At 36.4% G+C, this 23,944-nt stretch overlaps 1 protein-coding gene across 3 annotated transcripts in view; it reads left to right on the top strand.

Annotated features, from left to right (window-relative positions):
- Window positions 1-23,262, top strand: part of LOC145994933 (polycystin-2-like) — a 73,898-nt gene extending 50,636 nt beyond the window's left edge. For 2 of the 3 annotated variants that reach the window (XM_083131440.1, XM_083131442.1), the window contains exons 8-15: window positions 1,063-1,293; window positions 3,221-3,310; window positions 7,688-7,840; window positions 9,096-9,331; window positions 10,262-10,392; window positions 12,939-13,014; window positions 15,933-16,048; window positions 22,719-23,260. In XM_083131440.1, coding sequence (XP_082987566.1) covers window positions 1,063-1,293; window positions 3,221-3,310; window positions 7,688-7,840; window positions 9,096-9,331; window positions 10,262-10,392; window positions 12,939-13,014; window positions 15,933-16,048; window positions 22,719-22,735 — 1,050 coding nt within the window. In that variant the 3' untranslated portion in view covers window positions 22,736-23,260. Of the gene's footprint in view, window positions 1-1,062; window positions 1,294-3,220; window positions 3,311-7,687; window positions 7,841-9,095; window positions 9,332-10,261; window positions 10,393-12,938; window positions 13,015-15,932; window positions 16,049-22,718 lie in introns of all 3 variants that reach the window. The other variant, XM_083131441.1, reaches the window with a different exon arrangement.
- The last annotated feature ends 682 nt before the right edge of the window (window positions 23,263-23,944 follow it).

Raw genomic sequence — 23,944 nt, 5'->3', positions numbered from 1 at the left:
TGAGTGGTTTAAACGGTTTAAAGAAGGACAGAAAATGATCCAAGACAACCCACGTTCAGGACGACCATGCACGTCGAAAACGGAAACAAACATTCAAAAAGTGAGTGATGTGATTCGAAAAGATCGTCGATTGAGCATTAGAGCAGTTGCTGAAATCACAGGAATAGACAAAGAAAGTGTTCGACAAATTTTACACGAGAATTTGAACATGAGTAAAGTGTGTTCAAAACTCGTGCCAAGGAACCTGACATTGGAACAGAAGGAAGCTCGAGTGAACATTTGTACGGACACTTTGAAGAACATTGAAACAGACCCTACATTCTTAGAGAGAGTGATAACCTGTGATGAATCGTGGTTTTTCACGTACAACCCTGCCACAAAGCACCAATCAGTGCATTGGAAGACCCAGAGTTCGCCACGTCAGAAGAAAGCTCGCATGAGCAAGTCCAAATTCAAAGCCATGATGATTGTCTTTTTCGACATTCGAGGCATTGTGTACGTTCATTGGGTACCCGAGGGTCAAACTGTAAACCAACATCATTACATTAATGTGCTAAAAACCCTTCGTGAGCGAGTAAGAAGACGACGACCTGATTTCTGGCAACGGAAGTCATGGATTTTGCACCAAGACAATGCTCCTGTCCATACGGCCCTGTCAGTGAAGACATTTTTGGCTAAATATGGCATCCCAGTGTTAGAACATCCGCCGTATTTGCCGGACCTTGCTCCCTGTGACTTCTTTTTATTCCCCAGAGTGAAGTCCGCCCTAAAAGGAACCAGATTTGAGACAGTAGAAGCTGTGCAAAGAAATGCGACGGATGTAATGAACATGATCTCCGAAAATGACTGGCAGCACTGCTTCCAGCAATGGAAAATTCGTATGGAGCGGTGTACAGATCGTGCAGGGGAGTACTTTGAAGGAGATAAAGTTCCTGTTGTACAAAATGCCGAATAAAAGATTTCATAGCATCAGTCCGGTTTTTTTCTAGCCAAACCTCGTATGATATACCACCGTAATTAGCAATTTGCCTATTAATGTCTAATGTTTTGCTTGTTTTTCAGTTATGCTGGACAGTGATAATAATAGAAATAATGCGAGCTGTCCTTCTGCCAACTGTGCTGGATGATATTATAGCAGAAGTGGACAACTATTCAAATGTTTCGAGGTTCATTGTTTACCATACTGTTAGTAACCATGTGTTGGCAATATTGGTGTTCTTTGCCTGGATTAAGCTGTTCAAATACATGCGTTTCAACAGGACCATGTTTCAGCTGAGCACTACATTGGAAAGGGTGAGTAGAAAGTGTTTTCATAGCATTCACGTTATCGCCAAGGCCTGGATTTTTATGTAGCAGGATGTTTACCAGTCAAGTCAAGAAAACTAGTAAAGAAATCAACAACAAGTAGATCAAGCAGTAAAAAAACAAGCCAAGAAATTATACTTGTGGTCAAGAATTTTTGCATCACAATGATTGATTGGTTGATTTAGTTTATTTTACTTGACTTTTCTGTCCCTTTTGCTAATCGCAAAGGTGCGGATGAATGGTGGTAAGATAAGATAGATTGGACAATCACAAATATACAGGGACAACAACACGAGTACCACATAAGATTTTACTGGCTGTGAGTCCAGATGCCACAGCCTCGCTAGTGCGCCAAATGCAGTCAGGATGCATTAATAGATAAAGCAAGTCTGATTTTCTTGTTAAATACAGCTTCCGTTTTCATCTTAACTAACCTTTTGGTAGAGGTTTTTCATTAAATAAATATTTATTTTCTTAATTGCTAATTTCCAAATTTACCTAAGCACGGGTCACACAAATAAAGGTTAAGAAAAACTAAAATAGGTCATGAAAAAGTCAAGAATTTTTGATTTGTTATTTTGGTAGACACCCTGTGTAGCCAAAAGATTCCAAATCTGTACATAAATATGTTGAAGAGATCGCTGAAATGCATAGAAATATTTTTTACAGACATCTATTTTTTCCTTTATTCCTGTGTTATTTGTTAGGTTGAAATGTATTTCTCAGACATTCATCAAGGTTCACTACCCCATCTGCTGATCTGCAGTCTCTATTTCCAGAATCAGTAGAATTTATTTGTGAAATATGGCAGAAGTGAAAAACAAAATGTACACAGAGACTTGATTTCTCCTGTTATTTTCATGGCTTAAAACAAATTCAAGTGAAAGTAAGGTGATGGGTCTGTTACAATCACATAAAAATTATTATTTGAAAACAAAGGCACTAGGCAGGCTGGCAACCTAATTCCTTGCAGCATTGACTTGGGAGATTTGTCACAACCCCCTCCCCACTCTCATCTCAAGTGTATACATTTTTGGTTTGTGTATGTTGCCAATGGCCTCTTTATGTGAAAACTTGAACTCTTTTTCCATGTGGTGATATATGGTAGAGATTCATGTATTTTTAAACACCTAAAAGAGACTTAATAAATAATTTGCACTAATTACTCAGATTTTAGTATTGCTGCACTCACCCACACATACAAATATAAACATTACTCAATTAATTAGTGTTACACTGTTGAGAAATTTTAATTTTATTTATTTACTTCTGTTAATTGGTGCAGGCTCCTTTGTTCATCTTTAACTTCAGCAATATTAGGTTCTTGGACTAAATGTGTACAGTGGAACCTCAATTTTATGTTCGAAGATTTTACATTTTACAATTTTGATGGTTCCAACATAGGAAATGTCATAAAATTTTCCTCGATATTACATTTTTCCGTATTTTAAGTTTTTCAGCTCAGCCCCGTGAAAAACATAAAATAGAGGTTCCATTGTATTTCTGTACAGAAATTGTAAACATATCGTAACACACAGTGAAAAAATGTACAGTAAGATTAATTTGTGAAATTAGGTTGCAATATCAATTAAGAAGGTATGTATTTAAGAGTTTGTTTTGAGTTCATTTTATGCTCTGATAAGCTAATCAGGAGTGGGCCTACAGTTAAAAATGGAATCCTAGCCTCTGTGCAACATACCTCCACGAGGGACCATACTTGGAACCCCTGATTACAAGATGGCATCATTTCCACTATGTTATCTGGGAAGCCCCAAAGTATTACAGTACTGTTGTAAATTTATTTATGGTAGACTATTTTCACTGTTTTAATGTGGGTAGTGAGATCATAATTATGTACTAATAAGTTTTCACGTTTTGAAATTCTCAGTGAAATGTTTTTCATCTTTCTTTGCAGTGTGCTAAAGATGTGCTTGGATTTTCGGTGATGTTCTTCATTGTATTTGTTGCCTTTGCACAGATGGGCTACCTGATATTTGGTAAAGAGGTAAGTCGACATCAACCGGGCTGCGTTGCCTAGTTTAAGCATCAGACTGACCTCTCTCCGGGGCACTTGTATGTCATCCCCAACCTTTCAAGCAAATACTGCCAGTTTGTATCACATGGATTACAAAGACCAACTCTACAATGAGATCTTTCATTCTCTTAAATCTCCATTCTCACGAGGTTGTGCTCCGACGTGGCAACAGCACCAAATTCTGCCACCCACCTAATTTCATGGGCGTCCATTTAGTAAATATACAAAAACTGACTAGGTGTTTGTTTCTTTGTTGATAAGACTACTTGCAGTCAGTAGCATTTTTGTCAATAACAGCACTATGCACATTGGAATTCCAACTATGCACAATGTGCAAATAGCTGCAGTGCTGATGCATCCACAAATTTATTTTATCATCATGAACATTGGAAAACTGTTGGTTTGAATTCAGGTATGGCCAATATGTTTTAGTTTTAATTAAAATAAATTATTACCGTATTTACGCATGTATAATGTGCACTTTTTTCCAAAATTTTTGCCCCCCAAAACTGTGGTGTGTATTAAGCACGGAATAATTCGGACAGCCAAAATGAAATCACACATTTTTTTTCACTATGTCACTGCGTATAACATTGTCTTTCTTTAGCAATAATAATTTTAGAAAATAACTTTTAAAAGGAAAAATGGCTGTTTTCCATGAGTTTTCACTAAGTATGAGAAAGTTTTGTGACATCGTGAAATGCAGAACCGTTCTGGCGGCATTCAAGTACGTGCCTCCCGTCACACGGGAGGTGTATCAAGCGGTATTTTTTGCGGGAGAAATAACTTCCACAAAAATTGTTTTTTGCACTTATTTCATTCGCACTCATTCCCTTCACAAGCACTCTACCACTCGCAAATGGGTTTGATCTAAAAATAAACACCAGACCATGCTTCAGTGATATCCAATAGCACTTGACCTCTGCCCTTCCCTCCCCCAAGCACACCGCAGCCGACAGTCCACTACCCAACATGCCAGGCTTGTTTTACCATTGTGATTTAGTTTGCTCTTGAATACGCGAGAAGAGATCGAATATGCTTGGATGTTATTTTAAATCAACCTTGTAGCGGACAACTTCTGGTAACAGCTTTCATTCAAAACGTGTTCTTTGTTCCATGTAACACTTCATAAAGAAGCGAAAATGTTAGAGATAATCAAAGCCACATAGGCCAACTAAAGATCGTCAAACCTCTTAATGCATTTTCATCCAGGTTTCCGCAAAAGTTCACTTCAATCTTGCGTGCATCATAACTCCCGTTTACCACTTTATACATTTTCATAACTGTGCCGATGTCCTAATATTTGCCAAAAGTGCTCCGTTGGCCGAGTGACTTCTCCCTCTTTTCTTCTCAGGGGGGGGGGGGGGGGGCAATGCCGATTGTTTTCTTGCTCGTGTGTGCACACAGGCTGATTACAGGCAAGGGTGGAAGTGAATCGCTCTTCCTTTCCTTTGACTTCTAAAAATGGGCAACCAGTTCTGGATGCATTCTTGAAAACTAATAAAAACCATTGGACAAGTAAAAAAAAAAAAGTCCCCCCCTTCCCAGCTCATTCTCCGCCACTGGTCTGCAGGGCAATGTAATAATTGCAGAATTCAGGTCCTATTTTTTTCTCTCTTTTTTTTAATGCTATTGGAATATTGCCCGTATTATTGTCTGTTGCAAGGTAAAACGTAAAGAAAGGGTCATTTCTTTCTTCTTCACACAGATGATAAAAGTTCCACCTTCGACAGTTGCGTTATCTTTGAAATACCGAGGATTTTTCCTTCCAGCACCTGTTGCTCGAACTTCCAGCGGGTCGCCTTGTTTTATGCTGCAGCTGGCGCCAGTGTTTTGTCTAACATCTGCAAAGTTGTTGCTTGATGATAACAGCAATGACTCATCCAGCGTGAAGGCAAAAGTCATTGTTTTGAATCTCGCAAAGCTGTTTTGATTTGACGATAATGAAATTTGATCTTCAGAAAGAAAAACAAGAGTTAAAACAACTTCATATTCTGCACCTTCTGATAAACAAAACTGCAAATTTTATTTTGCGTCTGACACAAGGATAAACTTCCTGAACACTCAGAGCAAGGAAATGCACACAATATAATCGCCGTTTATCTTCAGAACCATTCATGGGGAGGTGGGGTGCTCAATGTGTAAGCTGACAATGATTTTAAAAAAGTATTCAATGTGTAAGCTGACACCGATTATCGTTGGATTAACGTGAGAGTAAATAACGATCTCCCATTTTGATATCTGAAAATGCGCAGGTTTCATAAAGCTTGTTTTGTGTTCATTTTATGCTTTTGGGCTAATCGGGACTAAATATACAGTTTCACTTGAGTGAAATCCAATTCCAAACCAACATGATTATCGAGTGCGACACTGTTCAATGTGTCTTAGAATACGCATTGGGTGCAAACAGATCGCAAGTTGCATGTTTCCTTTTTCAGGCTGGCTTACAATGCAAGTCGAGGAAGAGTGTGGACTGCTCCCTGGAATGGGGAGGGGGTGAATTAGAACTTGGTCGAAGGAAGGAAAACGACATTTTTACGATGTATTTTACACAGCCGAACCAAAACGAAATTTACAGCCCCATTTTTTTTTTTTGGGTGTATGTGTGTGTGTGTGTGCCTAGAAAGGTAAGATTTTCCAAGAGATCTTATCTTACCAGTTCATCTTGTAACAGACAATGCTCTAGTAGACCCGTATTAAATCCAACATTCATTCTGCCTGCCCGATTATCTCCCGATAATCGTTATTGGTGCAAATTGCAATAACGACCCCTTCGAAATAACTACCTTTTTCCCGGGAACTGTGAAAGGTCGTTGTATCGAGAGTTGACTGTAACAAATATGAAGGTAAAATAATTACGTCAACACTTAACAAATAGAAATAACTACTGTGTATTTACTGCACTATTGCAGCTTGACTCACGTAAATAACGTTTACACTTAATTTCGTCATTCACTCCCAGTTACTAATACAAGCTGTCTGAAATGTCCTCACTTCCATCCATCTTGTTCGATATTCCCGTTACCTTAAAACTTTTGATCACCATTTCCAGGGTGATGGACTTACATGCCTCACGAACCCATTCACAAACAATTGGTAGCGACGCATGTTTCACCCTCCCGCTTGGTGAGAGTTCATGCTGCATTGATGTCATCCATCTATTGTAAGCATCACGCACTGCGACCTTGAAGGGGCAGTTGATAACTTTGCTCCCTCCTCTCCTATGAAAAGCCTAACATCTGGAAGTTCAAGGTCGCATGGTGAATTCAGCAGCTACGAAAGCAAGGAAAATCTCGTTTTTATGATCTACTGATGAATTTGAAATGAAATATGTAAATGTTAGTCCGACACTAAGAAAGCCATTTCTGGGACCTGAATTGTACTGCGCATTATATAAGAGATATTTTTTTTTGTTGCTTTTCCCCATCAAAAATGAGGGTGTGTATTATACACACACGCACATTATACACGCGTAAATATGGTATGTATGCAATTGTTGGCAAGTTAATTAAATCTATAACAAAATTATGCATCAAAACTAGAGGAATATCAATTGGCAACTGGCATACCTAGGATGCCATCTGTTGAGTAACCTTTGTACTTAGAACTGATTTTCAAATTTAATTTTGGACAATATGAGTAAGTTTAGAATTAATTCATTTTGGAAAATTAAGAACTGTAGTCTGTATCCTAGGATGCCATTTGTTGAGTAATCTTTGTACTTAGAACTGATTTTCAAATTTAATTTGGGACAATATGAGTAAGTTTAGAATTAATTCATTTTGGAAAATTAAGAACTGTAGTCTATAAAACTAATAAAATTGTGAGGGGTGTTTTAACAGTTTAAACTTGTTTATTTTAAGTCAGAGGTGACTGACTACCCAATGGGAGAATATCTCACTACAATGGGTGGCCTATAAATAATGTGTTACACCTTGTGTTGGGTTATTATTCCTAAACAAACAGCAGTTTCTGAAAACAAATCAAGAGAGGTAATTTTTGCAAACTGTTCATACTTTCAGATCCAATGAAGTTGTAAGAAGCAGGTAAGCACAGGCATATGCAGTGAGATGTACACAGGATTTATTAGACTTACTGGGTGCTTCTTTTAATCCCATCAAATCTGAAAAAATAAACTAGAAGTTTGCCATTTCCATCTGCTTTCAGATTTTTTATTTTGCTTGCCAATGGAAAATGTTCTGTCCTGCTTGTCCCTACTGTTAATTCTTATGAATAAGGAACAAAAATAGAAAATATCTAACAGTTGTATTTGCTGTGCTTTCTACTCATACAATTTTATTAGTTGATAAATTTTAATTCAATTGAACTTTCTCCCTTTTTCTTCAGGTGGATGATTTTGTTACATTTGGAAATGCTGTGTTCACTCTTCTGAGAATAATTTTGGGAGATTTTGATTTTGATGCACTGGAAAGGGCAGACAGAGTATTTGGACCGATTTTCTTCCTGTCATACGTCTTTTGTGTATTCTTTATGTTATTGGTAAGTCCACATCAGATTTATTCAAATGACAGTTCATTGATGTTCATGTTGTTGGACTCAAAATTATTTGAAGATTAATCTCTAAACTCTGAAGTGTAGGTCTCAATAAACTTACTGTTTCAGAACTTGTCTTAGGGAGCAGCAAGCAAGAAGCGACACAAGCCTGTTCAGTCTAATGTGAAACATTCCCCACGTATGCACAAACAACAGCATGAGATGACATGATGCATGGTAGTGAGAATGCAACACATACAGTTTGCCATGTCTCTTCGCCAAGTCCCACATGTCACTTGTCTCCTATCACATGTTGCTTGTCGCTTCGGTTTGAAATCTCCCTAAGTATGTCAAGTTCATGCAGCAGCACAAATATTTCGGAGTCAATTTTACAGTAAACGGGCTTTTGGTCACGATATAGATTATATCACATCTCAAGCCATGAAAACTCTTGGATTAATTTTCATATATCACTCACATTTCTACCCTCAAATCCTACTTCATAAGATGCATTTTATCCAGTATTGAGTTTTGTATTTGGTCTATGGCTTATGAAAGCAATGTAAAAAGAACAGAAAAGATAGTAAATTCTTTCATCAGAATAGTTAAACATAGATGCCTATCTAATATCACTTTTTCATCGGCTACAAACCCTTTATACATTTCATTACATGTTGCCATCTCCCCCAAACTAACTTTCAAAACCGCATGCATGAGGCAGCTGTTTACTGTTATCGTCGTCGTCGCCAGGGGATGAGTGTATGGGGGCCACATCTTACGTATTTTTTTTTATTTTTTGCTGTTGATATCCTGGTATAAAATGGATTTATTTTGATTCAGATTTTTCCAAATAAATACATTTCTTTAATGAGAAAAGCATTTACTTGAAAGATTTCATTCAGCATTGATTTGAAATACGTCTACCTGAATCAGAATCACAAGAATAGCCCAAGCATTAAATATAGCATTCCCATTCTGCTCTTGAGATAATTTTATAAATTTTGATTAGTATTAAAAACAGTGTCACCATAAAGCCGGATGTCTCAAGTGCAAACCCTGGGAAGGCATGGATATATCATTGTCTGTCCCATTATCCATTTCATCAGTTCATGATTCACCTTATTTTCACAGTTAACCCAAGTGGCAGAAAACTGACATAAAATTACAATAAGATAATATGAATATTTCCACACATCTGTATTTATTTTGGTATTGTAGACACATGTATACTGTCACGTTTTGTTCATTATTTTTTTTTTAGAACATGTTCCTGGCCATCATCAATGACACTTATACTGAAGTTAAGGCTGAACTGTCATCAGAAACCTCACAAGATATCAGTCTTTCTGATTACTTCAGGAGAGGAATGGCTAATATACAAAAGAAATTGGGCAGGGGTCATCACCCACCTGACATAGATGACACATTAAGAGTTGGTGCTTTCAACAAGGGAGATGGGAAGATCTTCTGTGGGGAAATCAGGGATCATCTGAAAAGGTATGTTTCAGAGGTATTTGAATTTAATGCAGTGGAACCTTTATTGTACCTTTTTAATGGAACCAAGGTGGAAAAACTTAAAATGTGGGAATATGTAAAATCCAGAAAGAATATTTTAGAGTTTGCCTTATCATTAAGATTGAATGTGTAAGGCAGAAAAATGTAAAATCTAGTTTCCATTGTATGTCATTATAATAATTGTGTTAGCACAAATGTATGCATTATTGAAAGCAATCTTACTTATTGATGCTTTATTGGTTGATAAGGAACACAAAAATACAGTAGCATTAATATTTCAGTCGTCATTACATGGACATTGCCAAGGAAATATATATATATTATGTTTAAACATGCACAAATGCTTCAGAATGCTTCAGTTATATTTTTTTTCACATTCAATTACGAGTACATTTCTTTCACATATTATTCACATCATATTTTTTTAATAATTTAAGCATGTTCTAACGCAAAGTGTTAATTAATTATTTATTACCATGAAAATTATTTTCTCTTGACTGGAAATTTTTTTGTTCACAATGCTTTCTTCTGGTCAAACCACAAACAGTAGATATATGCATCATTCAACATAGAACATTTTTGCATAGGACAAAATTCAAACATTTTAAAATCAAGTGATAGTGCTTTTTTGTTTCATAATTTGGTTATCTGTATGTACCAATCACATTTTTTTTTTGCATTTGCTTTTTTTGATTTTTAAATCGTACTTTGAGTGTTATACTTGAAAATTTATAACATTCACAGATAAAAGAAATTGAGTATTCTCTCATTTGTAGTGCTTATGCCCTTTTGCCAGACATCAAGAAGTGTGAAAAGTTTTGAAATAATGTTTACATGCCTAGTGAGTAGTATAGCAATATGGACGGTTTTTGTGCTTTTCAAAACGTCACATTGAGATTTTCTTGTTCACAGGAGCAACTTTTCGGACCTTGAGATAGAGATGTTCTTTTCCAAATACGACCTCGATGTTTCCAAACCATTTCAGATGAAGGATGCGAAGAGAATGCTGGCTGATTTGGAAGGATTTAAGGCTGAGGGAGATGGTAAGCAATGTGCAATTCAACGTTCTTCCTTCATTATCTTGTCTACAAGGTCCATGTTCTCTACATAACTTGCCAGTGACCTTATTGGTTGGTAGGCAAGACTCCTGAGAATTTGTGTGAACCTTGCATGGAGCATTCTTTTTCATTAAAGAAAGGTGCTAAGAAGTACCATTTTAATTTTGATTGACCTTGCTTGATAGAAATGTGTCCAGGAGATTTCATAATGACCTAGTACAGAAAAATGGAGGAAGGTGAAAAGATCTTCTGACCCTTACATTTACCCGTTTTTACCTTCATCCATTTTTCTTTAGAATACCTGTGAAAATCTGGCAAACTATATATTCTCCATGATATGGTTTGATGGCCCTGATCCACCCTACCGTAGGGAAAACCAGTCATAAATCTTGGAGTTTACAAATCATCAACATGCTTAGCCTCTTTACCTACACTGACTGGACAGGAAAAGGGTAGGGTGGAATATCTTCCCATTGTTCCCACCAGCACATTAAAGGGAGTAATATTGTTGCTTTGGAGAAATGACTTGTTAATTGTTACTTGATGCTGGTACATACATGGAGCAGCCATCTGTAGGTGCTCTTGTATGTAACCAGATGATTGCAACAATTTTTTGCACTAAGAAAAGTAAGTGTGTGGACATGAGTTTCCAACTTTCTGTACATAAAAACTAACAAAATAAGAGTATTTCACAAAATTATAGGCTATTTATGAAAATATTGGATAGATAAAATTATAACAAATTACACCAGTATGCACATATTAAACTATACCAATAGAGTACCAATTGATCCAGTCATTAATATACATACATGCATGCAGATTGAATTTTTTTGATGCAAAACTAAACAGGACAAAATTGCACACTAAACTTGCCAGTGGCCTTATTTTCTTTGTTGTAACTTGTGAAATTTGCACAAATAATGTATAAAATACAGTACGACCTTGTTTATATATTTTGTAGGGAACTGCCCCCTAAAAAAAATAATACGTGTGTGAAATGAAAATATCAGATTTATTAGTATTTTATATTTTTATTGTTGCTTTTCTACCAATTTTGGCTAATTGCAATGATGAGGATGATTTGATGAAATTGAAGATGGGACACTCACAAAAAAAACTGTGCTCAGGCTGGGGTTTTAACCCAGAAACTTTAGTTGTGAGATTGTAAGTCAACCACTTAGCATGCATGCCTAAGTATGACCAGGAATGTTTGAAAGCATAATGTTGGAAAATTCAATGAGCACATTACACATACTACTAAAAGAACCGTGTGTCTTGTTGGTCTTCTGTACAGGTTTACTGAAATTCAAAACCAATCATCCATTAGCATATTTTTTCAAATCCTTTATCTCCCCCATTCCTGAATACCGTTCCCCCATCTGAACTATGGCTTCTAAAACTAATCTTTCCAGGCTTGATTCTGTCCTCAGCTTTCTCCTCGCCAGAGAATACCTTCTCTCAGACACCTCCATAAAACAGATATTATGTGTTTTTGAATACCCAGTCACCACACACTTGTCACGAACTAGCAGACATGAAATTTTTACATAAAAAATCATGAACGGCAAACTTAGAAACCAAATTTCTGGTCAACCAATTTCATCTACATGTACCCACACGGCCAACTCGCAACATAAAGCTCTTTCACATTCCCGCTACAAGGCTCTCTCTTCTAGCGGTCTCTTTACTATACTCTCCCCGACTTATATAATAACCTGCCTGTAAATATTGATATTTTCTTGTCAGAACTCAGTTTCTGACAATCGCTAAGAATGTACGTGTAACATTTTCCTTCTCTGCCATCGTGTATTGTTTTGTTGTTTTTGTTTTCGTGTTGCACAGTTTCAGGATAAAATGGTCTTTTAGCACTGCATCTGAAACTTTAAGGAAATAAATACATTGTGGTTTCACTGTATATAGGAAACATGTATATGCAGGGTCGACATCAGTCAGTTTACCGCTGTACCCTACAACGTTAGGGGTGGAGTTCAATGCACCTTCAAGATCCCCTCCATTCTATGATGCCCCTCCGCTAGCAATGTCCTGTTCCTTGCTAAGTTGGGTGTCAGACGTTGTCCCTAGAAACATTAGTGGTGCATGTGCAAGTGTGTTGTGATTGATTGCACAGACTGACCAGGGAAGAAGGGGTACCATGGAATGGCCCGCAAGATCTCCGGACTTAACCCCATGTGATTTCTCCATGTACGGAATGCTGAAAGACCAAAGACTAAGTTTTTGCCATGAAGCTGTGAGATTTGGAACATGTGAAAGAACTTGTAGAATTTAAATTTTCACAAATATTCATCTGTAAATCAGTAACAAAAGGTGTAATAAGTACATCGAAAACAATGGTGGCCATTTTGAGCAGTTATTGTAACAGGTATTTTATATTTCTATGTAAATACAAACGGTAACATAGTTTGTATTCAGTAAACTGTCGTATGCTGACCCCTGTATAATAGATAATAAAGAATTTGTATTGTCATCATAGTACTATATTGATATTTATATTGCATTTCTACTTTCAGCAAGCAGGCATTCTGATTTGGATCATGCATCATCCAAGAAAGTAGGGCAAGAAGTGACTGTTGAACAGTTTAACATGTAAGCTTTTATTTATCATTCAAAACTGTTTGCTTTCTGTTGAATAGTAGTGGATGTTTAAAAAATCATACAGTCATAACTTTAATCATAACAACCATAAACTGGATTTATGATTTGCAACTGACTTGGCTCATGTGAAGAACTTGATGGGTTGGACTATAACGATTTTTAGAGGTGAATTGAATAACTGACATTTTAGGAATGGATAATCTTAGTTATCTCTGCAGATGCTGTAACATATGACAGTAATGACTATAAATCATAATTTTACCCATAAAACCAAGTTTATGATTTTACAGTTATAAAGTTAGTTTGGATTTTATGACTTTTGATACGCACTGTGTGAGCTGGGGTAGAAAAAATACAGGTGCCTGGTCACCATGACACCTGAGAATTTTCACCTGGAATTTTCAAATCCTATTCTTTTTTTTTTTTTTAAAGATTCAAAGTAAGTTATGGAAATTTCCATTGCCTTTTTAAAATAACAAGTACAATAACCCTTTTTTTGTAATTAAATCTTAATTATAAACACGCCATTATAAATGTTTGCACTCTTCCTACCCCAATTTTAAAATCTGCAACGATATGGTAGAGTCAGCCATATATTAGAATGTATGCATTGTTATTTATGCTGTTACCAGTAGAGTCTTCTTTAGAAAGACCACTCCCATGCAAGAATGAATCACTTTTAACTCAATCTTATATTAATGAATTAATGAAATGCTTTAAGGTCGCATTTCAAAATGTGTAACTGTATCTTAGTTGGATTCAGAGCTTCCTCAGCTCTCCCCACACCCTCCCTTCTTCTCACATTGCCCTCCCCCAACATACCCTACCATGCACAGTTTTCAACAAGCCTGATGAGAAAACCATGTATTTTCTGTTCCAACTACATCTTTGACCTGCCAACCTTGCAGGTTGAACTCTCACTTCTGTTTCCACCATCTTTCTTTCCTCTATCTCTGAAAATGTGGCCTGTGGATGCAAAAATTTAATTTTTCCAGTCTCTAGTGAGCATTTTGTATTCCATTGTTATTTGTTTAAACACACACCAGTGGCATATTCTCCATGTTGCTGCATTTATCGCTGGTAAGTCAACTTTTCTCTTATTTTTTATACATTAAGCTTCAATACAAGGTGACATTGAGAAACGGGAAATTTTGAATCTAGAATTAGCAACAATGTAGCACTGGCTTTTGTTCGGGACCGATGTGACATCATTGAGAAGGCTTTGCATTTAGTATTGATGGCACATTGGAGTGGTGCGGAACGTGTGGTCTCTGTGAAAGCATTTTATAAGAACAGTGATAGTGTGAGTGCAGCGCAAAGGGTATTTCGGCAACATTACCAGCTAGGATGTCTCGGTCGTGTCCCATCGGCTCACGCGATTACAACCTGAGTGCGTAATTTCAAAGAAAATGTTTCAGCCTTGAAGAAGAAGCCCCCAGGTGGCATTCGAATGGTACGTACCCCAGAGAATATGGAATCAGTTCGAGTTGAGAGGAGCCCTCGCCACTCCGTTTGACAACATGCATCAGCTCTTCAGTTGAGTCGAAGAAGCGTACAAAGAATAATGCATGAATTACAGTTCCACCCCTATAAGTTACAGATTGTGCAGCAATTAGTACATCCTTATGACCCTGTGTTGCATAAGGGTTTTTGCGAACTGGTGTTGGCTAAGGTTAACGAGGACGCCAATTTCCTTAACAATGTGGATGTCAGAGGAAGCCCATTTCCACCTTATTGGCTACGTTAACAAGCAGAATTTCAGTTGCTGGACAAAGGAAAATCCTTGTCAACTTCGCAAGCATCCATTACATAGCACCAAGGTTACAGTATGGTATGCAGTGTCATGCCGTGGTGTCATCAGTCCTTATTTTTTTGAAAGTGAGGAGGGCATTGCAATGACAGTGGCATTGGGTCGGTATGTTACTATGCTTGAAACATTCTTTGCACCGAAGTTGCATGACGCACATCTTGACATGGAAAACATGTGGTTTCAGCAGGATGGAGCCACGTCACATACTGCTCAACAGTTGATGGAGGCCTTTCGCAAATTGTTTGCAAGGTGGGTCATTTCACGTAACTGTGATATTCCATGGCCTCCGAAATCCCCTGGTCTCAGTGTTTGCAATTTCTTTCTGTGGGAACATCTCAGAAGCAAAGTGTACAGCACACGTCCTGGAACCATCGCTGAACTGAAACAAAAGATTGAAGAAGAAATCACTGGCATTCCTCGAGACATGATAGACCGAGCATTCCAGAGTTTCCACAGCAGACTATCAGAATGTGTACGCTGAGGTGGAACACATCTTTCCGATGTCATCTTCAAGAAGTAAAGTACCATTTCACTCATGCATACTCTGTACATGCATTTCCATGCATTAAATGTATTTTTTTCCTGTGTTGATTCGTGCATTTACGTCAATTGAAATTTTCCCATTTCCCTGCACCACCCTGTATATGGGAAATCGCTCATTTTGTATTATGCAGACTATTAAAACAAGCTTTTATACCCGAAATTAAGTAAATCATTTAAAGAACTTAACAACCGAAGGGAAATCAAGTCCAGCTTTTGGTGAAGAAGGAAATTTTATGAAAAATAATTCCAGAAAATTTGAAGTTGTCTGACTCCTGTTTTACTTGCGCTTGCATGGGTTCGTGTTTTATTTCTATTATATCTAATTTATATAGGTATGGGATAAATATATTTATTATTTATTTTTTTATTTAAGAATTGTTGCTGAATATGCCACTGACACACGCACACATACACAAAGGTAATTCTAAGAATAATTTGGTTATGAAATTCCAAGCCATGATATTAATGTGTAATTTCCTGTAGCCGTAGTTCATATTAATATCATGAACACGGGTGTTGCCAGTTTAGAATCAGCTTCTTTCTTTTCCTTTTTCAGACTTCAAAGCAGAGTGGACAGAATAGAGCAGTCGCTTGTTTCCATTGTAGGCAAGATTGATGTGATGTTGACTAAAGTCAATGAATCCGAGAGGCCAAGGTCAAGAAGGGAAGAAGGTGAGTTTTATTCTAATAATTCCATTTAAACTTAAAACAACGTCAGTGTCATTGTATTTAGGTTATTTTGCTTTCTCAACAGATGCCACAAATAAATTGTTGCTCTTGAATCTAGGTTGGGAAGAACAGTAGAGTAAAAAAGAGAGCGGGAGATAGGTATAAAACATACTTTGTTATGATGACCAAATTATTTTTCCGATGGCACAGAAGGCTGTAATGGAAAAAAATATATAATATGACTTCATTGGGTAATTTTTCATAGCTGGAGCCTAAAATACTACGGAGAGTCAAAAATTATCTGCACTTTGACCATAACTTTCTTTAGGTTGGCCACACTGCCTTCAGCACTCGTGTGCTGAAAGGTCGTACTCTTATGCTTACGTGGCCAAGGTTTCATATTAATCGCTCCATTTTTATTTCATTTGGAACAGAATAAACATGGCCGTGCTGCTGGCGGTGTGTACCAAGGTAGAACACAGATCAACAATCTGTTTGCTCTGACCATGTGTCAGGGGCTGCATTTCCCCACAGGCTTTCAGTACAATGCGGGGACAGTGTTGTAGAGTGGATCGAAAGGTTTAATCCAGGGTTGTTAAAAGTCCATGAATTTTAAATAAATTCATTCTTGGTCCAGGAGAGAATATCAGCAAGGGTAAATGGGTTCTGGACCGTAAAGAATCTTTTTTATCTGTAAAGTATTTCAATTCGGTCCAGGAACCTTCTTACCAGATCAATTTAAATATGGTCCAGGAACCCTGTTTCCGGATAAGTTTGAATAGGGTCGAAGTTCCGTATTGAAATGAAACAATGCACAACTTGGACCAAATGGTAAAGAAACTTCTTTTTCATGAGTAAACTCAGTTTAAGTATTACCTATGCGAAGTTTCATGTTTCCACGTTGCACAATTGGATAGCTTTCTACGATTAATTAATATTATTTTTATGTACTGAATTTTAACCTAAAATGTAATGAGTTTTTGTAGAGAATAGTCACATACTGAAAATTTCAGTATGGATTACATTTTGTTTCTTTTTATGTCCAGTGTAATGTAATTAACCATGAGCTATTTATATTGAAATTTGTTTTTACATAATGCTTAATATATGTCATGCACTAGACATTTAGATATTGTTTAAACTAGAGGTAGAACAGATTAACTGGTGTTCTATCAGTTAACTGGTCAGTTGGTAAAATTGGTAAATTTCCAACAATTTTACCCAACTTTAATTTCTCTAAATAGTCTGTAATTGCAGATTTGCAATTGAGTGCACATTTGTGCCATTTTGTTGTTGTTATAAAAATATGAATTTCTATTTGCTACCCATCCCCCTTGCACATTGCATTGCAACATGCTGTGAAGGCATATGCATATGGTGGGGGGTTATGTGGTTAAATTTACATCTGAAATGATCAAGGTTTTAAAAAAACCAAACCTGCAATGGCCCATAATAGTATTTGGAGTACAGAAAAAAATGTTAAGAATAATGCAAACCACATGCTACTAACTGTGACTATGTTAACTTCCATGAGGAAAAGTGAAACAAAGTGCCAAATCTGGGTTTTCTTTTCAAAAAATGAATGACATAAAACTCTGCTAGACTTTTATCCTTCATAAGTAGCTTGTTTTCTAAAGATGTTCCTTGTTTTTGGAAATAATATGCCTACTAGGAGTTTCAAAAAGAATGATTTTCCCTGGTGGTTACGCGGAGATAGATAATTCATTCTAATGAGTTCACGATTAATTTTTCCCTGCACTTTTTATTCGCAGTCGATTTAACCATGTCCGGTCACTTCGTCAGGCATGTATTGTGTGAAATCGATCGCAAATAAAAAAAAAGTGCACGGAGAAATGAATTGTAAACTCATTAGAATGAATGATTTTCTGTCAAATCTTTGTACATCATCCACAAGAATATTTGTGTGTATTGCATGGGTTGTTTGCAGGATTTATAATACCTGAGAGGCATGTACCAGAGACCAACTCTTTATTCTATCAACAAAAATCCATGGGGGGAAGATGCTTGTATGGTTCAACATTGAGACAGTGAAGCAAATTAAGGGGGTGGCATACCTAGAGTTGAAAGTGGTCGGGGAAAAAACACATTTTTTTCTGTGGCTTTTTTCACAAAAGTGTCTCAAATCAATGAAAATACAGGAGTTGGCAGTATTTTTCATGTTCCATGGTTTTCGTGTATCTCCCTACTATAAAATAGACACTCATTTCTAAATATGCAATACAATTTACAATATGAAATTCGTAGCTAGACATAAACAGTGTTTTCAAAAAAGCTGGCTTTTTTTAATGGTCGGTTCTTTCCGAGTGTTATCTTCATATTTCGGTAGGTTTATTAAATATATCTATGTAGTATAAACATATTCACAGAACTAGAATAATTTTGTATGTTGTTTTCATAGATCCTAATAGTATATGATTTTCAATGTTTGAATTTGTTATACAAATATGTCCATGAAGCAAAAAATAAAATACTGCTGTACCTTTTGAAAATCTAGTATCAAATCTCTTTACATTCAATTTTGTGTTTAGTAAAATATATTTGTATTCTGGCTTCCAGTACGTCATGTATCATTTGGTTAAATGTCTGCTAAACCTGGTCACTGAGAAACTAGTGATGTATTTTGGCTACTTGTTGCAGTGGTTCTCAACCTTTGTGAGACCACAGACCAGTAAATTTATTACAAGTCGATGCCCTGATCCCAACAATTTCACTCATAAATAAATTTCTGATCTTTAAAGTTTATATGGAAATTAATATGCAGCCTTAATTAATATTGATATATCAACTATGGCATAATCATAGTTCAATTATGTATAGGGCGATTCTCTATGTGATGCACGGGACATTCGCACATGGTTAAATGAGTCTGGTCTGCTGGTTAATTGATATTGCACTAATCTTTCATATCCATTGTTTTTAATACTGGGTGGTTGCTTACCATATGCCAAGAAATAAAATCCTTTCTCAAATTAACAATGCAAAATTAAATAAAAAAGCTGTGTGATGCAGGGGACTCAGAAAAACATGTGAGAAACACAAACAAATTTTTAATATTTTCTCTCCCTTATGTTGTCACTCCACTGCAGGTGATGTCTGTCTCCATAAACTCTCTCAAAAGGTGGCAACACTATTTTTAAAGTATCTCAAGGACAAAAGATTTGGTATTTTAAGCCTTTAAGAAAAATTACCTCAAATATATTCAACTATATGTTATTTAATTCTGCATAATGGTATTGCAGATTTGCACATAACAGTGTAGGACTAAACTAATGTATCCTAAGGGCCTTCCCGATGGTGCAGTGGTAGCATTGTCGCCGTGTAATCAAGAGGCTCCAGGTTTGATACCCGGTGGAGGTACATGGTTCGGATCCCATTTTAAACTGTAGGTCCAGTCCCGATTAGCCTTACTGTGCATAAAGTGAACTTAAAGCACCAACTCAATCAATCAATCCTATATTCTGTACATTGTTTACAGCTGCTTCAACATTCCATGGTGAATGTCAGATATATCTTGTGTGCTAAGATACATGCTTTAAGGTAAAAATACTGTTACTTGCTTTGTTGGTACTCTGTATGAAGCAACTGATCCTAAATCAGAGACCATCGCCAATATTGATGAAGGTATATGATCAAATAAATTAACATCTTCAGAATTCAAAAGTAAAGAGCCTTATTTTTGCAAGAACTTGGTTGCAAATACAGAAAAACATTAATGCGGAAGTATTTTGCAACTTGACATGGGAAGGGAGTAGTAGATGGAATCAGCGGACAAACAAAATCACTTATTCGTACTCATGTAATGAGCAAAAGTAAATCTGCACCTATGGAACAGACTACTTCAGATTTTTCAGAAGTAATTAGAAATCTCATGCCCAAAACTAAAGTTATTTTGATAAATGAAGAAGCATTTCATGAGAGAGAAGTTGGGATGATGCTCAGCCAATTGTAGGCACCAAATGTATACATACCATCAAAGCTGTTCAAGGTTGATATTTATATACCCCTGAGAACGCTCCACCTCATGAATTAGAAATTCATGTGAATGCGAGTACAGGCTACAGCACTGGGACATAGTAAGATATGACGACGAACACTATCGCGGTGCAGTAGCGAGAAAGATTGCTGATGATTATGAGATATCTGTAATGGTAAAGGCTGGTGATACCAACTACTTGGCTGGCCCCTGTGGCGAAGTGGTTAGTACATCGTGCTACGATGCCAGGGGTTCCGGGTTCCAATCCCGTCTTCGGCATGGGTGTTTGTGAGTGTCCATTCATAAATTTCATGATATCATCACCCCATCTTCGCAATTAGCCAAAAGTGGCAGAAGATCGAAATAAAATAAACCAAGCCAAATCAAATTAAATCAAACCAATTACTGGAAGTGGCCTTTGAAGACTAATATGTTACTGTACCCAACCAGGCAAAAAAAAGGCCTCCTCTCATAGTTAATTCCTGAGGACAGTTCAAGTTTCAAGATGTTATGCTCTGAAGTGTGATGCACGGGACACTAAAACCATTTGCACTGGTGTCTCATTGGCTTGAATGAAATTGTAATAATTGGATTTCCAGTACTTCATGCTGTGTATTGAAAGTATATTTTAGTTTCGAAATGTTTTTCTACAAAAAATTATTTCTCCAAGGAAATTTTAATATTTTGCATGATGCACGGGACAAGGCTGCGGAGTACTTTAAAAATGTCAGTTTTGCAGTGTATTAAAAGACCAATTTCTTTTATTGCCATATTCAATATGCAGCTAAGTAATCCTTTATTTGATAAATAAAAATATATCCGTACCTGAGGTAAAGTTTTAGTTTTTTTCACTTGTAAATTGACCTTCAACTTTACAGATGTTAATTTTTAATATTTTCTAATTATTTACCTGTTTTTCATGATGGTTTGGATTGTACTCTACCTAAATACCATGAATATAACATTTATTGCAACTTCGTTATTTGATATTCTGCTTTCACTTTTCAGAGAATTGCCCTATAGACTTGCTGTCAAATACATATAAAATTAGATTTAAATTAGTCGTCAACCCCTAGGTGCAACGGACCTTTTGCGGTCTGACGGTTGAAAAACACTGGCACTAAAACTGAAGCAGAAGCAAGTAAGATTGGTCGCAAATGGCAAAAAAAAACTATTTTGGAAATCTGGACTGGACCTACAGTTTGAAATGAGATCCGAAGCACTCTGCCTCCACCTCAGACCCCTTGTTATCACAAGGCAACAGCATTACTGTATTCCACTCCAGAGGCCCATTCATGACTATGAAAGGAACCTTCTATAAAAAAGCCTACCTTTTTCCAACAGCAGTACTTGCAATTTGTTCTCTGTGATTTACAGGCAGAAATAAATCTTAATCTCTGATGAAGTAGCAAAAAGTATAGAGAACACTCAGACTGAAGTAACACATGACAGTGTGGGGGGTGTTACATTGAATGAAGTGACATGTGACTTGGGCGCTTTCAGTCTGTAAGCAAGCATCCAACATGCATGTGCAAACAAGACCGAGGCGACATGATGCGCGCTGCTGAAGGAGCTTTCAGACTGAAGTCACAGATGACAAGCAGCACGATGCACACCATTGAGAAAACATTATAGTCAGAGCAAAATGCAAATGACATGTTTAGCTTGTTGTCTGCCACCAAATGACTCATGTCACTTGTTTAATTTTAACCCTAGATTATTCGTGCCATACAAGAAACTTACATACTGGCTCACAGTCCCACACCTTTTTTTTTTTTATCACTAAAATTCAAGAAACAATTTTATTATTGAATCAATGCTTCCTTTGCTGATTATATATGTGCAGTTATTTATTAATTATAATAATTACAAAAATTACCATCATTAATAAAAAATAATACCCAATTATTGCACGAGTGTGTCACATATATTTTATCATTCACTAAAACTCACAAAATCCATACTAATTTTTATTAATGCTCTTTTGTTTGTAGAAGTGCAGTTTATTAAATACAATAGTTAGAAATATAACTATCATTACCAACCAATTGCACACTGTTACTGGTATGAGTGTCTCGAATGCGACACATTCAAGGATGGCACCTGATATCCCCACCAAGTACATTTTGTCTCCTCATTACATTACATTTATGTTATTATGAACAAAAGTAATACAGAAATATTGGGAACATCCTAGGAAACAATGTAATCTATTCTCAAACAGGAAAAATCTAAAAAATAGAGGCGGTGAACCTGCAAGCCCCCCACCCTCAGTAAAGTAGGGTTAAAATTGTATTTGAACCACTATGCAATATGTGTTCACTGGGATTGGCCAATATCTGCCTCTTGGCTGCTACATCATGTAAATATTTTTAGCTAGTTGTGCAATATGTCACTACAAACCTGTAAACATAAAATGGTCTCTTCAAGCAAAATAAGTTAACTGTAATTGGTAAAAAGCCAAAATTTCAGTTTTTTAAAAAAACTGCTTTTTATCGGGAAAAAACAGACCATTCAAAAAAAGCCAGCTTTTTTGCAACTCTAGATACGCCTTACACTTTGAACACTGATTTAGATGTATTTTCCAATGTAAATGTCTAATTATTTTGTAGAAGAGAGTGGTTATCCAAATACTTAATTAATCCTCCCTTTATTTTCATTTCCTCTTTTTGGATCCAGAACGTGAAGGAAGATGAGAAGTGGGTGCAAGAATCTTTCCAGGATGTTCTTTTGAGTTGAGGCATCATTCTGTAAGAATATATAAGGCTTATCTTAAAAAAAAAAAAAAAAAAAAAAAAAAAGAAGAAGTAGTTGTGCAGTCAGTAGCTTTAGTCACTAAAGTGACTTTTGATCTATTAGATTGTGGTAGTAATTTATGTTTATTCCATGTAGGAGAGATTTGTGTATGTTCCTCGTGAATATAAATACTATTCAGAACATAAACAACATTCTAGATGAATGACTTGTATTCAAAGCTTTATGTTGGCTTATTAGCATTCAGTTTTCCATGTATTGGAAAATATATTTTAGTACTTTGAAAATTCATACTTTTATGAAGAAAAAAAATACAAATTGGGTTGATCTAAATATGTTCTAAGGAAGCAGCAGATGTACTTAATAGCAAAAATTATTTTATTTTTATTATGCATTCTGAAATTGGATTTGTGTAATTTATATTGTTGGTTAATATATGATATTTGCACTAAAGCTTGTATAATTTGCAAATAAAAAAATGTTTTCAGCAATTAAAAAAATTGAAATGTGTGTTTGCTTTCATTTTTCATTGCTCACTACTTTCCTCGCAATTGTGCAGGAGCTGTAGCTGTACAAGCTGTGGTTAGATACCTGTTCCGTTGAGTGGTTATCATAGGTTACGATGCCAGGGGTCCAGGTGTGCAGACATTTCATGTAACCTGGGAGCAGTGTTCAACCACAGCACTTCTTTTCTCTGACTGTGCCGGATGAGTTCTGCAGGTCTCAAGCTTCTCAACTGGGCTTGTGGCAGACATCAAGGCACTGTTTTCGAATTCCCTCCCCCCTTTTGAAAAACTGGCATGATATTCCGAAATCTGAAAAATTACATATGCTTGGAATTCCTTCCAGAGCATTCATGTAAAGCTTTGTGTGGTTTGCTGTCACTGTGGGCTAGATATTATCATTAGTTTAGTAGACTTACGTAGCCACGAAATTGTTGATAATATCTAGGCAACAGTGAAAGCAAGCCACACAAAGATTAAAATGAATGCTCTGGAAGGAATTCCAAGCATATGTAATTTTTCAGATTTCAGAATATAATGCCTTTTTTTCAAAAGGAGGGAAAATTCAAAAAAGGTTGCAGTGGAGCCTGCCAAAAGTCTGTGACTATTATCCTACGTCTTAAAATTTGCTACATGCATCTGTGTAGC

Source organism: Lepisma saccharinum, chromosome 11 (genome assembly GCF_977018435.1).
Source record: "Lepisma saccharinum chromosome 11, izLepSacc3.1, whole genome shotgun sequence".
NCBI lineage: Eukaryota > Metazoa > Arthropoda > Insecta > Zygentoma > Lepismatidae > Lepisma > Lepisma saccharinum.
The sequence above is the reverse complement of the archived record's forward strand: the minus strand, read 5'-3'. Positions and strand labels throughout refer to the sequence as shown.